This window comes from Stomoxys calcitrans, chromosome 1 (genome assembly GCF_963082655.1).
Source record: "Stomoxys calcitrans chromosome 1, idStoCalc2.1, whole genome shotgun sequence".
Classification (NCBI taxonomy): Eukaryota; Metazoa; Arthropoda; class Insecta; order Diptera; family Muscidae; genus Stomoxys; species Stomoxys calcitrans.
This window is the reverse complement of record NC_081552.1, coordinates 140,076,660-140,094,761: the sequence shown is the minus strand read 5'-3', so window position 1 is coordinate 140,094,761 and position 18,102 is coordinate 140,076,660. Positions and strand designations below refer to the sequence as shown.

The 18,102-nt window shown below is 37.8% G+C and overlaps 1 protein-coding gene across 1 annotated transcript in view; it reads right to left on the bottom strand.

Moving 5' to 3' along the window:
• LOC106085334 (protein encore) overlaps positions 1-18,102 on the bottom strand; it is a 273,307-nt gene that overhangs the window by 230,459 nt on the left and 24,746 nt on the right. The window contains exons 2-3 of the mRNA XM_059361116.1: positions 9,188-9,715; positions 6,677-6,727 (exon numbers count right to left, since the gene is read on the bottom strand). Coding sequence (XP_059217099.1) covers positions 6,677-6,686 — 10 coding nt within the window. The 5' untranslated portion in view covers positions 6,687-6,727; positions 9,188-9,715. The remainder of the gene's footprint in view (positions 1-6,676; positions 6,728-9,187; positions 9,716-18,102) is intronic.

Genomic DNA, 18,102 nt, shown 5'->3' with positions numbered 1-18,102 from the left:
CTTTTTAAAGCGATCTGGATGGTTCAACGGTAGGAACTTGAAGGCATCATCCTTTATCTGTTCCTGTGGTATCACAATGGACGAAAACGTCTAAGTGAGTCTGATGGCAGACTGCCACTTAAACCTAACCATAAACGAATTTGCAATTTGCATTTATGACAAGCTAAATAATTCTTTGTTTAAGGAAGTATATGGGTTCAATCAAATTTTACTGAAAGTTTGCATATCAGCAAAGGGATACAAATGTCGGCGCCGCATCTCTAAAGTGTATAATATATTGAAATAAATAGTAATGGATACCAACCTTTACATTTCTCGTATAATATCTCGAAGTATGGATCCACATGTAGGGGTGCTGTAAGGTTGTTGTGTTTCTGTCAAACAATATAAGGAAGCCTAATTTGTATTATATGGATAATTATATATTCCAACACAATATTATATACTTAAACCCGGCACAGGATGTCTATGAACACCACATCGTCATCTCGAGAAGCTCAGCTGAGAGCTAACGGGTGCGTTCTCAGATTGCGGATAGTGGAATGCTCTATACGGAGCAGCTGCAACTGCAGTCTCGGACAATCAGCGGTATGGAGTGGAGTCTTAGTGAGAGGCCGGGCGGCACCCTCTCTTTCCTAAATACTGATTGCCTATGATGCTCGCTATGACAAGGCGCATTGTTGGCGCCTTTAAATAACCAATGGCCATAGTGTTGACGTGGCGATCGGTACTAAGGACTTGAACGAGATTGCTCACAAATAAGAGTTTGACGAGGATCAATAGCTCCACATGGAAATGTGGTTAAAATAACAACAACATACTTAAAGGAGTCATTTTATTTTTGCAATGTTCTCCATCTTCGGGCACGTTTCACATGTATTCAAATCTTCCTTTTATATTTTCATATCGGGGATTTTTCTCTTTTACACTCTTCAAATTCACACTATAAAATTATATTTTTCAAAAATTATAAAATTGCTCACATTTTCCACTCTTTAGATGTTACCTTAGCCAATTTTTTTCTTTAACCGCCTGTTTTTTCCTGAATTACATCAGGGACGCACAAAATGAAAATATGATTGTGTGGGTTTTTTTGCATTCACTGGTGTATGCTTACATATATTTGGCTCATTTGCACTTCTGTCCGGATTATATGTGTGTGAAAGGGAACACTATATCATCTTGCTTTTTGTAGAAACTGATACATACCGTTCATGCTGTTAAATAAAAATTTTAATTCGTGCAATTAAAAATGTGTTAAACATACGTCTTTCATAAATGCAAAATAGATTTTCAATGTAAAAAATTATTAAAGTAATTAATCACTTTTTTAAAAATGTAATTAGTCGTCAATACGATGTTTGATTTCCGTGCGGCGTTCCATGCTACCTCTCCCATCGGACGCCTTCCCAGGTGGTTGATTGGGGAAAGCACATCAGATATGAGGGATACCACAGAAATAAAATACACGGGCGAAGCAACAAGTTAGCACAAGCAAAGGGTGTCCCACTTGTGCGGATACGAATACGATCAAGATGGGTTCGTGCAATAGGGTCGGCAGCGGATGGCCAACGGTGTCGCTCGCAGACTGCCAATGGGTAAATAATAATCTAAACCAACTTTCTGCTCCATAGCTGCATATTTAAAGATTTTAGAGTGATTGCAACCGACAGACTGTATAGGGCCGACGGTTTATGTATATTCTGGCTGTTTCCTATTTAAGTCCAGCGTCTTCTTGGTAACTGCATTCAGGAAGAATGCGTAAGTCACAGCCAACTTTATCACATTTGGCTCGGCAGATTACAAATTCTTTTCGTAATCAGTCCCTATCACTATAAGAAAATAAAAATCCAAACGTGTTTTATGAGTGTTTTTCTTTTAACAATATTTTTTTTTTTAATTTTTTAAATGACACTAAGCGTTCTTGCGTACACTATTTGCAGGCAGGAGAGAGCGGAAGTGTTTTGTTACTGAAAAGTTCCAAATTCCCACAGGAGGGACTTTCCTACCAGCAATTGGCATCCTGGAACTTAATTTTATTAAAACTGCAGTTTTATAACAAACCAGGGTAAAGGTTTTTATCCGCCTGCAAATTTTTACTAAAAATCATGACGAACACATCTACTTCCCATTTATAAACATACTAGCTGACCCGGGCCCGCTCCGCTGCGCCTTCTTTTGCTTTATATGGAACAAAAGTTTCCTTGGAATATTTATTTTCGACAATTAAAGACCTTTTAGTGAAATACCATGCTTACTTGACTAACAGCTTAACAATATAAGATCCCATATGATCTTTATTAGTCTAGGAATTTGAGTTTGGACGTAAGGTGTACTCCATTCTTAAAATCCTTCATTTCAGCCCGATATTCTTATAATGTCTGATTTAGAGGTGTTGTCGGGGGATAGGTGGTCCCCCATATACTTGGCTCAGAAAAAAATATCAGCATCGTGCTCTTCTCTCAAATACCATGTATTTAAACCCCATATTGCCATTGGCTTAAGAGGAGTTTACAGGATGAGGCGTCCCCCAAACACATGGCCCCAAAATAGATTATCAAATTCGTTTTCTAATCTCAAATACCTTTCATTTGAGCCACATATTGGCATGGTCGAAACATTTTTTTGGGAAAGGGGTGATGCCCTAAATACATGGTCCTACATTTGGATATCAAACTCGCATTCTTCTCCCAAATACTTTTATTTGAGCCCCATATTGCGATGGTCACTAAAAAATTGCTGTTTGTGGGGTATTTTGGGAAAAGGGTAGACCCCCAGAAAATTGGTCCCGAAAATACCTTTCATTTAAGCTCCACATTGACATGGTCGGTAAATATGCCCGATTTAGGGGTGTTTTGGGAATTGGGTTGGTCCTCCAAACCCTAAGCCTGGAAAATATATCAGCAACGTGATCTATCCTCATATATCTATATATCATTTATTTGAACCCCATATTGCCATTGGCCTCAAAATTGGATATCAAATACGTTTTCTAATCTCATTTAAACTCCTTATTGCAAAAGGCCCTAAAAACTATGAATATTTAGTTGCACTCTCTGTAAGATCCAAATACGTCCTATTTGGGGTTTGTTATGGTGTTGGGACGTCCCCTAGACAGTTAGCCCCTAATGTTGATATCAGATACGTTGTCCACTCCCAAATACCTTTAATTTGAGCCCCATATTTCCAAAGTCGGCAAACATGACAGGCTTGGGGGGTGTTTTGGGGGACGGGCGGCCCCTCAGTGAGTTGGCCTTGAAAATATATAGGATTCGTATTCTACTCAAAAAACCCTCTTATTTGAGCCTCATATTGCAATAGTCAGAAAATACTTCCTATTTCATGGTGGTGTGGGGGTGGCGTGGCCCCGTAGAAATTTCGGTTAAACCGTTTCTGAGTCTATAAGGAACACACAAACATACAAACAAACAAACACAAATTGATTTTTATATATAAGATGTCGAAAGCAATAACTTTAGAACACCATGAATTGTGAAATTCGCCTTCGACTATGACCATTGTAGTGTTGCCAAATCTAAAAATCTAGGAAATATTTTTGGAATTTTTGAACGGATAGAGATATGTACACGAAACTTCGCATAGTCAATGATGAGGTGTTTTTCAATTAGTATGTAAAATTTGGGGACCCTAGTGGGTCCAGACCCTGATCCATTGGGCTTAAAGATTGGTCACCTCGAGTCTTTCAAATTTTGTTCTGTCATTTATGAACCGATCGACTTTATTTTTTTAAAAGATAAGCTCGTAAAACCATACAAAAAACATATGAACATTTCCAGTATATCTCTAATAGTTTATAAGTTATTGGAATTAGGTTTTTTTTTTTTTGAAAATTTTTGCCAAGGTATGGTCGGTATTTCTGAAATTGTAATAGATAGAATGGTACTTTAAAGAAAAAAAAAATAGTAAATATACCAATACGTTATAAAAATCGTTCCAACTGGCCAAAAAAAGGTACAAACTTCGCAAAAATTAGCTTGTTTAGTAATCTAACTGTTTCTCGCACGTTTGTAGTGAGGATATAGAAACCTTTTGCAGTTCCTTAGTAGACATATGGGGCTACTTGAAAATGTTAAGAACTTTGAAATCGATGCTATGCAATTTGAGAAATTTAAGGGAAAAAAATTGTTTTTTAAAAGTTGTCAATTTTGGAACGCCCTTAATATATATATTGGGTTGCCCAAAAAGTAATTGCGGATTTTTTAAAAGAAAGTAAATGCATTTTTAATAAAACTTAAAATGAACTTTAATCAAATATACTTTTTTACACTTTTTTTCTAAAGCAAGCTAAAAGTAACAGCTGATAACTGACAGAAGAAAGAATGCAATTACAGAGTCACAAGCTGTGAAAAAAATTGTCAACGCCGACTATATGAAAAATCCGCAATTACTTTTTGGGCAACCCAATATTATTGTAGTTCGTCACATCTAAACTTCCGCAGCATTAATCGCATCTACATCTAGACCGCTTTAAAAGATATAAAAGAAAATAACACCCACTGGAAGAAAAAAAAGTTATGAGGGAGGCTATTTTTGATTTTTTTCGGAAATTTTAGATTCTGAAGCGAATAAGATTTGATAGGAAGAGAAAATTTGCACAACTTCTTTTAATACTCGTAAGATTTTCAATCGGCCTTACATTTTCAGAAATACCGACCATACCTTGACAAAAATGTTCAAGAATGAAATCGTAGTATGTTCAATAACACGTAAACTGTTAGAGATATTCTTGAAATTTCCGTATGCTCTATCTTTAAAAAAAATCAAACCGGTCGATCCATAAATGGCTGTTTGGCAAGCAGAACAATATTTGTAATACTCCAGGTGACCAACTTTCAAGCCCCATGAATCAGCCCCAAATTTTGCGTAATTATTGGAAAACACCTCAGCATTGACTATGTAAAGTTTCGTGTACATATCTCTATCCGTTAAACAGTTTCAGAGCTATTTCCAAGATTTTTCAATTTGGCAATACTGTGCGCCGTCGATTTTCGCCTTCGAGAACCGGAATAAGGGTGAATATATTTGGCTGTTTTTAGTTTGTTATAATATAAATAATAAATGGTTTAAATCTGGAAAATATCATGTTGAAATCATAAAAACAAATTAAAAGCAAATTTAAATAAGCACAAAATAAAAATTGTTTGGAATATTTAACAAAAATAAAACATTGTCATTAAAATGCATATTTATTATTAGAATTAGCTATTCTCCGAAATTTTTAATAAATTTGAATTTGAAATTGAATATCCCACATCTTACTATAAAGCTGAGATATCCGGACAGACAAGAATATTCTGATGGATTTTGGAAGACCTAATCGGCCTCTAAATAGTGTATTATCAAGCAATACAAAGTTTAGCTCACACTTTATGGCCAAATGGCACCGCCGTTGGGTCAGTTGCAGCCAGGTCTTATTCACAAACTATAAAATTGTTTTTTTTTTGACAAAATCTTCACACCTAAAATTTGACCAATACAGCGAGATTTCACGATTTACGATGGGTACAAAACCACTAAAAGTTTATATTATTGCTGTTGCTCGATTTGATGATTGTTTACTATTATTATTATTAAAGACATTATCTCCGAAGACAAGATTTTAATACATTTTTTCTTCAAGTCAACAAAAAAAGTCATTTTTTCTTCCAAAACTTTAATAAAAATTTCTTTAAAGGCAGGATTCACTAATAGAAGGTTAGGTCACATGCAAAAACACAAAGTGGATAGGCCCCATAAACATCATTAAGGATGTCAAATCTGACGATTGAAAATGTCATCATATAGGAGAAAACGTAAACAAAGAATGAATGTAAAAAGAGAACAAGTTGACATCCTCAATGCCAAGTACTGTCAAATATTAAAAAGAAAGTATATCGGCTGATCGCTTGGCTTAACCTTATTCAGTGAATCCTGCTTTAAAGGTTAAAGATCAAAAAAAAAAAATTTCTAAGACAAAATAAAATTAACAAAATTGCCTCTAAAGACAAACTTTGAATAAAGATTTCTAAAGAAAACTTCCGATGAAACTTTGGCTTCTGTGAATTTTCAGGACAAATATATTAAGGACAAAATTTCAATATTCTTGAGAAACTTCTCTCAATTTGCAAAACATTTAAAAAAATACACCTCCAAAAAAATCGTCAGATCGTAAAGATACTCAAAGCAAAAAATCGTCAATAGTCAAAAGACCAAATTTTGACCAAAAAATCGTCAAAGTGACGTAAAACCATCACGTCTGGCAGCCCTGGTTCCAGTGCACAGTAGAGACCAAAAATTTTTTAAAAAATTAATGTATGCTAATTCACTTCACAGCTTCAGGAATACTTTGAGAATTTTTCGAATTGGGAAAATAGTGGGTGCAGCGTATCGTAGACCAACCCTTCTTTACAGAAAAATTCCGCAATACTTAAGCACTCACATATGTCTATGCAAACAAGCCACAGATACACTGGTAGCTTACATAAACCATTCCACCGCTCAATTTTTTTGCCTCAAAGCCTGGAAATATTTTACTCTTGGGAAATTTGATTTCCCACCCATGTGTTCCGTTTCATACATATGGGTATTTATAGGCATAATCGTTCAAACTAAAACAAATCAATGATATTTCGGATTATTTAAATTAAGGCCGCTATTACACGGTCATTTTACATACCATTCATCATTTTTGCTGCCACACCGGTATGTTATTTTCGTATGACATAACCTAAAAATGTGAGCAAATATGATTTTTTTATGCGTAAAAATGTTTAAGATTGTGAGGAAGGTAGTTAAATCATAAATTTGTGAAAACAATTCAATTTGGGGTTGCTTTCATTCGACTGACAACAAAAAAAAAAAAAAAACAAGTAAAAGCGTGCTAAGTTCGGCCGGGCCAAATCTTATATACCCTCCACCATTTGTCGCGTTTTTTTCCCGGCATCTCTTCTTAGCAAAAAAAAGGATAAAAGAAAAGATTTCCTCTGCTATTAGAGCGATATCAAAATATGGTCCGGTTTGGACCACAATTAAATTATATTCTGGAGACCTGTGTAAAACGTCAAGCAATTCGAATGAGAATTGCGCCCTTTGGGGGCTCAAGAAGTAAAATAGAGAGATCGATATATATATATGAGAGCTGTATCAGGCTATAGACCGATTCAGACCATACTTTACACGTAAGTTGATGGTCATGAGAGGATCCGCCGTACAAAATTTCAGACAAATCGGATAATAACTGCGAACTCTAGAGGCTCAAGAAGTCAAGATCACAGATCGGTTTATATGGCAGCTATATCAGGTTATGAACCGATTTGAACCGTACTTGGCACATTTATTGGAAGTCATGACGAAACACGTCGTGCAAAAATTCAGTTAAATCGGATAAGAATTGCGCCCTCTAGAGGCTCAAGAAGTCAAAACCCAAGGTCGGTTTATATGGCAGCTATATTAGGTTATGGGCCGATTTGAATCATACTTGGCACAACTGTTGGATATGATAACATAACACGTCGTGGAAAATTTCATTCCAATCGGATAAGAATTGCGCCCTCTAGAGGCTCAAGAAGTCAAGACTTAAGATCGGTTTATATGGCAGCTATATCAAAACATGGACCGATATGGCCCATTTACAATACCAACCGACCTACACTAATAAGAAGTATTTGTGCAAAATTTCAAGCGGCTAGCTTTACTTCTTCGGAAGTTAGCGTGCTGTCGACAGACAGACGGACGGACGGACATGGCTAGATCGACATAAAATGTCGCGGCGATCAAGAATATATATACTTTATGGGGTCTCAGACGAATATTTCGAGTAGTTACAAACAGAATGACGAAATTAGTATACCCGCCATCCTATGGTGGAGGGTATAAAAACTGATTTCCTTATGTTTTTGTCAGAAGGAATAGAGCACACTCTCAACCAAAGACTTACATGTGGTATCAGCTAAAAAGTGATTTTCATATTTTAGTTTTATTTGTATCACTCGACATGTACAACTCTACGTGTGCTAAATTTGACATGTCATAAGACACCTACATCCCATTTTTATACCCTACACCACTACCACTACAGTGGTATAGGGTATTATAACATAGTGCATTTGTTTGTAACACCCAAAAGGAATAGAGATAGACCCATTGATAAGTATACCGATCTGTCTGTCTGTCTGTTTGTCAGTCTGTCCATGTTAATTTGTGTACAAACTACAGGTCGCAATCTCATCCGATCGTCTTCAAATTTGGTATGGCCATGTTTTTCGGCCTGGAGACGAAGCCTATTGAAATTGAAAAAAATCGGTTTAGATTTCGATATAGCTTCCATATATAAGTTCGTCTGATTTGCAGTAATAGAGCAATAAAATGGTCATTTATTAACCGATTCTCTCGAAATTTGGCACGAAAGATTTTCTTATGACTCTCGATACTACTGGTGAATTTCACAGAATCGGTTCAGATTTGCATATAGCTCCCATATTTTCGTCCGATTTGCAGTAATACAGCAATAAAATGTTAATTTGTAAACCGATTCTCTCGAATTTCAATCGGTTGAGATGTAGCTCTCATATATATATATATATATATATATATATATATATATATATATATATATATATATATATATATATATATATATATATATATATATATATATATATATATATATATATATATATATATATATATATATATATATATATATATGTATATATATATATATATATATATCGCCCGATTTTCACTTTTAGATCCACAATATCCATAATGTTTGGTCAAAATCGGTTCGGATTAAGATATAGCTCCCATGTATATGTTCATTAGATTTTGGGTAATTTCTTGTCATTTGTCAACCGTTATTATTGCAGTTAGTTATTTCATTTTGAACATATTTGCTTTGCTTGAAATTTGATATAGGAATTTTAATAATCTAGATACATCCGCCGAGGTCCATCAAAATTAGATGTAGCCCCCCTTTTGTATTTATGGGGTAGGTGTAGAGTATTATAAAGTCGGCACCGCCCTACTTTTGCCTTTCCACACTGGTTTGCTATAATTATGATAATTTAATTTTCTAATAGCCCATTCCACGTTTCTAGATCTGTATGTAATTCGTCTAAAGTTAATTTAGAAAAATATTAAGCTAGACGCCAATGACAATTTTGTGATCATTTTTAGAATTACTTACCACTTATCCAAGTTAATATGTTCACTGATTGATAATAAAACTAGATCGTGCTGCCTAAGGTTCGGTTTTAACAAAGCCGCTGTAGCCAACACTCTGTTTACATGTTGCCGGCATTATGATCAACTCATAAATCTTTGTATCTAATGTAACTTTAAGCAGCGTGATGTCTTTAGCAGCGTGACGTCTTTAGCACTGGTGTAGGTAGCACTTCTGAACAAACGACAACATAAAGTTTAGGCGACGTCGAAGAAACTGACGTCAACGACAAATTGCTACTATGGTATCGACATTGAACCGCTATCGCAATATAAGACACTGGAACACAAAAATAAGGAATCAAAAGGCCTTTTTTTACTTCTTCTTCTCCTTGAGATTATAATGTTTTTTTCTGTGCTTTTTAATACGCGTACGATTGTTTGCTTTATCGCATAACGGTAATTAGGCGAATGCTTTACGCTCACGTTGACTAGTCAATTGGATAGTGCGGCTTTTTGTTTTTTTTTTGTTTGTTTTTTAATTCAATTCAATCTGAAATAAATTTAGTGATGGTTTGTTAGTTGTGCATATATTAAGGAATAAAGTACTCCAGAATTGGAGGGTTTATTTAAAATGTTAGAACAAAGGTGCTGCAACAGCATTCTTCCAAATTTTTTAAATATTTGCATGCTTCTTGCCCCAAGGTTGAGTATTTTTGGGTTTCGGTTTTCACAATGAACAAAATTGTTAAAGTGAGTGTGACTGCAGGCGCTGCCACCTTAAACTATTTTGGAAGACAATGATACACAGAAAAAAATAACTATTAGAAAAAACCAACTACCAAATGTGTATGTGAAACTTTAAATTCTCAACGAATTTTAGCATTGAATGGAAGACATTATTTATTGAAATACGTACAAGAGACTCGACAGACAAAATTATTGAAATTTTGTGGACTTTCAATGTATTCTATGCTTGCGGTAGTTGTAGTTGCTAATATAGGGGTACTACCATGTAGCGCCAAAACTCCCATGCCATTCATGACTTGCAAACCCAGGTTCGAGTCCCCCGTTCGTTAACAAAAGTTATTTTTGTATGCCCTCCACCATAGGATGGGGGTATACTAATTTCGTCATTCTGTTTGTAACACCTCGAAATATGCGTCTGAGACCCCATAGAGTATATATATTCTTGATCGTCGTCTCATTTTAAGTCGATCTAGCCATGTCCGTCCGTTTGTCTGTCGAAAGCTCGCTAACTTTCGAAGGAGTAAAGCTGCCGCTTGAAATCCATGTTTTGAAATAGCTGCCATATAAACCGATCTTAAGTCTTGACTTCTTGAACCTTCAGAGGGTACAATTCTCGTCCGATTTGACAGAAATCACTTCCAATAACTGTGTTAAGTATGATTTAAGTAGGCACATAATCTGGTATAGCTGTCATATAAACCGATCTTGGATCACGACTTCTTGAGCCAATAGAGCGTGCAATTCTCATCCGATTTGGCTGAAACTTTGCATGTGGTGTTTTGTTATGACTATCAATAACTGTGCTAAGTATGGCGCAAATCGGTACATAACCTGATATAGCTGCCGTATAAACCGATTTGGCATCTTGACTTCTTGAGCCTCTAGAGGGCGCAATTCTCATCTGATTTGGCAGAAATTTTGTATAACGCCTTCTCTGGTGACGTTCAACATACGTGTCTAATATGGTTTGAATCGATCAATAGCTTGATACAGCTCCAACATAAACCTATCTCCCGATTTTGCTTCTTGAGCCCCTACAAGGCGCAATTCTAATCCGAATTAACTGAAATATTACACAATGACTTCTACAATGTTCAGCATTCATTTATGGCCCGAATCGACTGTAACTTGTATTTCATTAAACTTATTTTAGAAAATTTGGCATAAAAAAATATGGATTTCGTATTCAGAAAAAATTTTTTTAGAGTGGTTTTCTCTTTTTTTATACCTTCCACCATAAGATGGGGGCATACTAATTTCGTCATTCTGGTTGTAACTTCTTAAAACCTCATACAGTAAATATATTCTTGATCGTCATGACATTTTAAGCCGATCTAAACATGTCCGCCCGTCTGTCTGTCTGTCGAAAGCACGCTAACTTTCGAAGCAGTAAAGCTAACCGCTTGCAATTTTGCACAAATACTTCTTATTAGTGTAGGTCGGTTGGGATTGTAAATGGGATATATCGATCCATGTTTTGATAAGCTGGCATATAAACCGATTTGAGATCTTGACTTCTTAAGGCCTTGGAGAGCGCAATTCTTATCCGATTTGGACGAAATTTTGCACGAGGTGTTTTGTTATGATTGCCAACAACTGTGCTAAGTGTAGTTGAAATCGGTCCAAAACCTGATAAAACTGTCGTATAAACCGATCTGGGGTCTTAACTTCTTGAGCATCCAGAGGGCGCAATTCCTATCCGATTTGAAATTTTGCATGACGTGTTTCGTTATGACTTCCAAGAACTGTGCTCAGTCTGGTTCAAATCAGTCCATAACCTGGTATAACTGCCATATAAATCGATCTTGAATCTTGGCTGTTTGAGCCTCTAGAGGGTGCAATTATTATCCGATTTCGCTGAAATTTTGCAGCTCCCATTTAAACAGATCTCCCTATTTTACTTCTTGAGCTCGTAAAGGACGCAATTCTTATTCGAATCGGCTGAAATTTTGCAAAATGACTTATACTTAGATCTCCAACATTCAATTCAATTATGATCCGAATCGGACCATAACTTGATATAGCTCCAATAGCATAGCAATTCTTTTATTTTATCCTTTGTTGGCCTAAAAAGAGACACCAGGAAAAGAACTCCACAAATGCGATTTTCGATTTTGTTGTACAATTTTGATGAAATTTCATATATTTGCAAATTTGCTCGTGAACATTCCATAAAGAAACAGGGACATCAATGAGGGATGTCAGATTCATGTTTAAGCTCAATGATAAGGGGACTCCTTTAGAGTCTAGAGTCCGAACGGCGTGGCGCAGAGCAACATCTCTTTAGGTAGAAGTTTTAACATGGCAAAGTACCCTAAAAAATGTAGCCAGCATTGGAAGGGATAACCACTGCTGATTTTTTTTTATGATGGCCTAGCCATAATTCGAACCCAAGCTTAGGAGCATTTATATTGACAGCATTGGCAGTTTCTTTCTCCTTTTATTTTTTTCAGCCTCAACACTTTTTTTGGTACAAAACAAATATTACTTTCGTATTATATAAGCATTTAGGGCAGAAAAGTGGATTTTATTGTACCTGTAGAATAAAACAGTGGGCCCATCGCCATAAGCATATTTGTTGAAATAAAGAAAGCAGCAAATGCTACTAGACACTGAAAGGATTTCCAGAAAATGTTCAAAAAAATTTTGTTACAATTTTCCCCAAAACATGACATATACATAATATGGCAAAAATATATGATGTTAGTTGTTCAAACAAATCATATTATTATTTTATTTTCGTACATATGGAAATTTTAAATACATAATCATATCGTACCATATCGTATCGTTCATACCATATCAACTCTCGTATTAATTACACATAATGCTAAGTATTTTTCTTGGTGCAATCAATTATGTGTTTTTAAGTCGTTCCATAAGAAAACATGACAAAATAGTACTCGGTCCACCAAAACTTCCAAGAATATTATGGGTCGATTATGGATTGCAACCCAACTTCAGTTGAGTTGCAAACGGCCAAATTTGTTATTGAAATTTCTATTTCTTTAGTAAATTGCATATCATATCTGGTGATGTGCATTAGCATCACTTCCCATAATGAGACTATTTTTCCCTGCAGAAGCGGCTTCAACCAGCGACTTAAGGGTTGAAGGCAGCATCTCTGAATCGTGTGCCATATATAATTATTTATTTATTTCAAGGCTGGCTACTACTGAATCTTCAGCGCTTAGCGACGGAAAAAGAAAAACATTTAGACTATTCTTTTCAAGAATACCATGTGCCTCCCATTCCCCGTACCCTTGAGTAGTTTAAATCCTGGAATTCTTAATCCACGAACCATTCCTCACCACACCCATCGTTCATGGATAAGAACCACGTCAAATCCTTCTGCCATCAGGAGGACCTTTAGTGCCGCCGTAGCGGCCTTACAAGGGTGGAGACCATAGTCAGGATTCAGAACTTCCATCACTGTTGTGTTAGCCTCGTCTTCTGATTCCTCAGGACATTGGACACTTGCGGTGTGACGATTCCTCCTTCACAAGTTGCTGCTGGCGAAGTACTTTTTGAGTTCCGCCCCTCCACGCTGGGTCACTCCTTTATCCCAGTCCAACCGGATGACCCACCCGCACAGAGCTTGTCGGGTCCCGTTTCGATGCCTTCCCCTCTTGTCTCGATTGTGGCAGGGGGGTTTATAGTCTCCTGCAATCCGCCTGACTTAGCGATGTTGTCGATAGTTCCCCAGACAAGTGTTCAGCAACAACTGCTGAGTTGTCTCCTGATTCCCCAATCCCACCGCTTCTATAGATTTTCAGTTTCAACTTGTTTGAATCCGTAGGATTCAACTCCTTCAGACTTTTTGAGGTTTGCGAGACAGAAACCAATACTGCATGTCTCCGGTTACCCTCAGCCTCATTCAATCTATCAATCTTCTAGTCGGTGGTTGAAAGATTGGGATTACATTCCCTTAGTCTTCCAAGTATCGAGTCAGGATCTGAGGGAATCCTTGGTATCCAAGCATGCGCCATTGGTCGACAATTAATATCTTCCTTCTTGACTTAATCTAGTGCCGTCTGGCCAGATTTTGTTAAATCTTTTTTTAGAGCACAACGGTACATTTTAACTGAGCGTTGATCGCCGAACGCAATTAGACTGTATCGGCCCGATACCAGCCTGCATCGTCTCAAAAGGGAGGAGACCCAGGAAATTCCGCAAGGACATCGTAGTATACCGATGACAGTCCCACTCCAATAATTCCTAGATATGTAGCCCTGTTCTTCTCCCTTGTCGACAAATGCCATCACCAAACTGTCCCTTGCGACCTTAGCAAAGGTTCTTGGACCCATTTTACTAATTTTACTAAACGAGTTACAGAAAAGTTCTTGCGGAGCGAAATAACAAAACGTCTGCTCCACTCATATGAAAAGAGCAAAGCGTGATCTACACCGTTTTCAATAATTGTTGCTTATGTAGAGCACCTTGGTCAATTTGACAAAGGTGTTGATGGAGATACATGGCGTATCAGAAATCGCGATCTACTATGCCAGTCAAAGTGCTTTTACAACAGCACACACTTACCAAACTCTTTATAAGTATTTGCTATTCTATTTTTTTTATAGAAATCATTGATTTTAAATGATTTCAAGCTGGAATATGTTTGAAAAATACGACACTTGACAGATCTTTGGGTAATGCTTCATAAACAGCTCGAAGACTCCTGTAGTCGCCATAAAACATGCCACTGAGGTTTGAAAGGGGTTGATTATGGATTGTTGCGTAACTATATTTGCGTTGCCTGGATATAAAAGCATGAAATAAAAATGAGTACGTACAACTTTGGAAATTTTTCTCAGTTTTATTCAATATCAGTGTTTTGAACGTTCAGCTACTAAGTAAATTGTAAAAGCATATGCAATCCCATGGCAGCCGGCTGTATGTACCGGATTGACCCGATGAATTCCTTCATCGACAAGCGCTGCCGCCTGAGTGTACCACACACTGCTACTACAACAACAACCAGATATGAGGAAGTTCGGATGTCAATGAAAGGGATGAGCTGTTTATCGAATATATTATAAGTTGCAATCTGCCGATTTATAATAAAGGCGATAATCCGACCATTATTACTAGGAATAGGCAGGAGGTACAAGATATTACCTTTGTATCGAAAAATATAAGAGCAAGAAAATGCGACTGGGAAGTGTTGCGTGACCACAGCTTCTCTGATCATTGTTATACTAGTTTCAGCCTTGGAGAACATACTGCAGAAGTGGTCCCTCGGCTAAACAGAAGAAAGGCACATTGTGATAAATTTCGGCAACTGCGCAGGATAAAGACATAATGGTCAAGCGGATCACAAAGGCCTGAATAACTCGCTTATGTCACCATGTCCTAGAGGTTTCGAGGACGTTTCGACTTCTTTAAGTCGCCAGGCCCTGATGATGTATTACCGGTTGAATTACCTGGCTTAGGGAGATAAAATCTGCTTGTATCAGAATGTTATATATACCTGCGGGATGGAGGAAAACGAAGGTCATTTTCATTCCGAAAGTAGGAAACCCTAACACACGAAGGCGAAAGATTTTCGTCCTTTTAGTCTGTCATCCTTTATGCTGAACACTCTTGAGAGGTTGATAAAAACATATCTTAGGCCAAAGATCGCTGGAGATCGCCTGTCGCGGCAGCAGCATGCATGTAATAAAGGCAAATCCACTGAAACAGCCCTTCACGACCTAGTTGGCTACATAGAGGGTTCTCTCGCTGTCAAGGAATATACATACATTTCTTGACATTGAAGGTGCTTTCAATGATGTAAAACCGACGTCAAACATGAAGGAGTTGGAGTTTCTAGGCATCAACTCGACCGTAAGAAAGTTTATTAATAACTTACTTACTAAAAGATGCATTACGGCAGGCTTGGCAGAAAGTTTATTAATAACTTACTTACTAAAAGATGCATTACGTCAGGCTTGGGATCTGTGGACCTCAAAAGATGGGTCAGCAGAGGAACTCCCTAAGGAGGTGTACTGTCTCCTCTACTTTGGAATACAGCCTATTGTTATTATTGTCTCTGGAAGAAAAAGACGTAAAAGTGGTCGCGTATGCTGATGACGTGGCAATTGCGGCTAGGGGAAAGTTTCCCAACACTCTAAGAGATAAACTTCAGGAAGCTCTAGGTATAAATCCGTGAAAGACTGAAGTAGTTCTTTTCAGCATACAGGATACAAGTTGCCTACAGTGCAACCTGTCTCCTTGGGTGGAGAGAATGTTCCATATACGGAAAGCGCAAAATTCCTGAGTGTTTTGCTGGACAGGAAATTGGACTTCAAATCCAACATTTTGGAAAGGGCAAGAAAGGCCACTCTTGTCCTATACACCTGCAAGAGAGCCATTGGCGTTGTGGTCTGGTGGACGGCGCTTCAAAAGTCCACCTACTGCTCAATACTTAACCGCATCCAAAGGATGGCTTGTTTGTGCATCACAGCCGCACTGAGGACCACACCATCTGATGCACTGAATTTAATGTTACATCTAATGCCTCTGAAGATTGTGGCTAGACAAATTGATAAAAAGTACTGTGCCACTATTCCTGACAGAACCGATTGGAACTTCGATATTCCTGGTTATTTCTTGGTTCCTGGTTCCAAGCTAGACCACCAGGTGGGCTTTTGAGTGTACTCTGAAGATCTAGAACTGGTCGTATCGAAAAGGTTACCCGACCACTGCAGCGTGTATCAAGTGGAGATCCTTGCAATTAAGAAAGCGGTGGAATTGCTAAGATATAATGTCATAACGACGATTGGCATAAATATCCTCTCAGATAGCCAGGCAGCCATTAAATCCCTGGAGAACGTATATCCGAATGCAAAAACCGCCCTTGACTATCGCACATCTCTCAACGAGATGGCTGAACAGTTAAAAATTCACCTATTTTGTGTTCCGGGCCACAGAGATATCCCAGGGAATTCTAAAGCGGACGAGCTTGAGAAACTTGGAACTACCTTACACAGTCCAGGCAAACTGGAATCTGTGGGTATGCCTCTAGCGACATCTAAGCTAAGTTGTTTAAGACCCGGCCGAAGGAAAACGAAAACGTCTCAGTCGTTGTGTCCGTCATGACAGGTCATATCTAATCGAAAAACATGCTGACAAACTGATGGTTGCCAGTAACGAATTTTGCAGTAGCTGTGAGGACATCGAAGTAGAAGAGACTATAGAACACCTTCTGTGTGTGTGTCCCGCACTAGCAGTTGGAAGGAGTTCCACTTTAGGTTCTCATTTCTTTGAGAACCTGTCTCATTTCTTTGAGAATCTGAGACTGCCACTTTAACCTAACTTCCCACCCCCCTAACAACCCCCAAATAGAACGTATTTGCTTACCATGACAATTTGGGTCTTAAAGATAGTGGAGCTCGATATTGATTGTTTTTAGGGCCCATACCCCAAACCAGACATATTGACTGACTTTTGCAATAAGGGATTTGATATCCAATTTTGAAGCCAATGGAAATATGAGGCTCAAATAAATGATATTTGAGAGTAGAGCACGATACTGATATATTTTCCGGACTAAGTGCTTGGGGGGACCACCCCACTCCTCAAAATACTGCTAAATCGGACATATTAACCGAGCAAGCCAAGGTGGGGCTCAAATAAAAGGTATTGGGGAGTACAGCACGAAATTGATACCCACTTTCGGGACCGATTTTTAAGGGGTCCACCCCTTTTTCAAAACACCCCACAAACAGCAATTATTTACTGACCATCGCAATATCCAAATGTGGTACCATGAATTTTCGGCACGGCCCCTTCTCCAAAACACCCCCCAAAGAGTACAAATTTACCAACCATGGCAATATAAAAGGTATTTGAATTTAAAAACGATTTCGATAATCAATTTTTGGGGCCAAGTGTTTGGGGACGACTCATCCCATAAACTCTCCTTAAACCAATGGCAATATAGGGTTTTAATAAATGGTATTTGAGAGTAGAGCACGATGCCGATATTTTTTCGGGCTAAGTATTTGGGGGACCACATCACCCCCAAAAACACCCCTAAATCGAACATACATATTTACCGATCATGGCAATTACGGGTTCGAATGAAAGGTATTTGGGTGTAGAGCACGAAATTCATACCCGCGTTCGGGAGTCCAAACTGGGGATCCACGCCACCCCTAAACCCACAAACCATAAAGCTGAGGGCGTTACCACTCCCAAAGTCTCCAT